The 1,842-nt window shown below is 33.4% G+C and overlaps 1 protein-coding gene across 1 annotated transcript in view; it reads right to left on the reverse strand.

Annotated features, from left to right (window-relative positions):
- The window catches only part of NETO1 (neuropilin (NRP) and tolloid (TLL)-like 1), a 156,900-nt gene that overhangs the window by 54,444 nt on the left and 100,614 nt on the right, over nucleotides 1-1,842 (reverse strand). The window contains exon 4 of the mRNA XM_012657587.1: nucleotides 801-1,029. Within this exon, the coding sequence (XP_012513041.1) occupies nucleotides 801-1,029 (229 nt within the window). The remainder of the gene's footprint in view (nucleotides 1-800; nucleotides 1,030-1,842) is intronic.

Genomic DNA, 1,842 nt, shown 5'->3' on the forward strand with positions numbered 1-1,842 from the left:
TACCAGTTGCTTTGCCGCTGATAATAAAAGAAATCCTTGAAATTTCAAAAATATTTTATCATGTTTTCTAATTATACAAAAATGTATAGTTGAAAAACACTAGGTGCTTATTTCCTAAAGCTGCATTTCTCAGGATTCTTTTTCCTTTGCATAAATTTGTGACACATGAGATACTCAGAGTTTCTAAAGAATATTCAAAATATGTCTGTTAATATGACTTATTATTTGTTAGAACATAATTTTCTAAAATTTCCGTGCTTTGCACTTCACTCTGAGTCTTGCCCATTGTGCCATTTTAAATATGTTCTGGAACTTTTTCTGTTTACTGTCTACGCAAGCAATTCTCTCTCCCTGCCTACTTTAAATGGAACTCTGTAGTCACGAAACTATTTGAAATAAACGAGACTGCAAGAGAGGCTTACTAAAGACAATCTACCAAATATTTTTAGGCAGGTTTATTTTTTTAAGGTTTAAAATCAAACTTCATCAGAAGCTGCTATGTCAGTTCCACATGCTTCCTAAGAGCTACTTCAAAGACAAACAGAATGCATCATTTCCCAGCTGAATACTGTAAACTGTCTTAAGCAAGGATATGATGCATATGTTGAAATAAGTAATCAAAATGTAATGTGTAACTCTCTCCTGTCAGTGGATCAAAATGAAGGAAAGTGATTTTATCAACTTATTGGGGAAAACCCTGCTGTGCTCCAACCAAGTAAAGAAAACGCCATTCACAGCTTTTGAGACTGGCATCATGTGACATAGCTGAGGGACAAACAGTCAAGTGCAGAGAATCTTACGTTCTTGAAAGGATGTGAAGAGCATCTGGAATCGGCTGTTCCGACTGCCCTCATCTGCCCACATGCGGATCACCCCCAGACCTGTGCGGAGCATCACGTCGTTGGCCACGGTGCTGCAGAACTTGGCTTTCAGGTCCTCCACCGCGCTGCTTCCGTCGTACACAGCCACGAAATTCCTCTTGCATTCATTTGAATTCTGCATTTCATAGTCCAAGAATCGCAAGTAAATCTGTAAAACAAAGATAAAACAATTTCCCCAAATCAAAATAGGAATGTAAATCAGTACCAGAACTTCTTTTCTCATTTCCAATCTCACAAAACAATCTTGATTGCAATCAACCTTATTATTTTTCCCTGTGAATAGCAGAAAGATGTACAAGTAAGAACAGATTGTTTAATGTATTTTCAACTGTTTCTAAATAAATGTTATTACCACTAAACCTGGGTATTTTTACCTTATGTTTTCTCATAACTTACTTGGAATCAGTTATTCATTTTGCACACTCATACACTGTTTTATTTTGATTAGCAAAACATATTTTAGATATTCCTGATACATTCCTGTTAAAGTTCCTAGCTTTTTTTTTAGACTCTCTAGAATGTTTGGAAATAAATAATTTGTATTTAAACCAAAGAAAAACAAAACAAAAATGACATTGGAAGACAGTCTCTGATGGCAATAGTAGTTTCCAAATCCTCTATCCTAAAATATAATTTCGAACATTTTTTAAGCTGTGGTTACAGTTAAGCATATTTTAAGCTGTAGTTATATGTCCCTTCTAATAAACTGTGTGTTCTTCAAAAGCTGCAGCAGTATTATAAATTTTTGTATTTTAAGAGTTAAAACATATTTTGCACATATGAAGCCCTCCAGAAAAATTTGTGAATGAATAAACCTGTGAATGTTTAATTAATTAGAAATTTTATTTTATTCATTGACTTAATTTGTTCTGCATTCATCAAATATTTATTGGGTAACTATATGACAGACATTATTTTAAGTGCTATAAACAATGACAATTATATAGAATAATATATATTT

Source organism: Propithecus coquereli, unplaced genomic scaffold (genome assembly GCF_000956105.1).
Source record: "Propithecus coquereli isolate 6110/MARCELLA unplaced genomic scaffold, Pcoq_1.0 Scaffold55, whole genome shotgun sequence".
In the NCBI taxonomy this organism is placed as follows: Eukaryota; Metazoa; Chordata; class Mammalia; order Primates; family Indriidae; genus Propithecus; species Propithecus coquereli.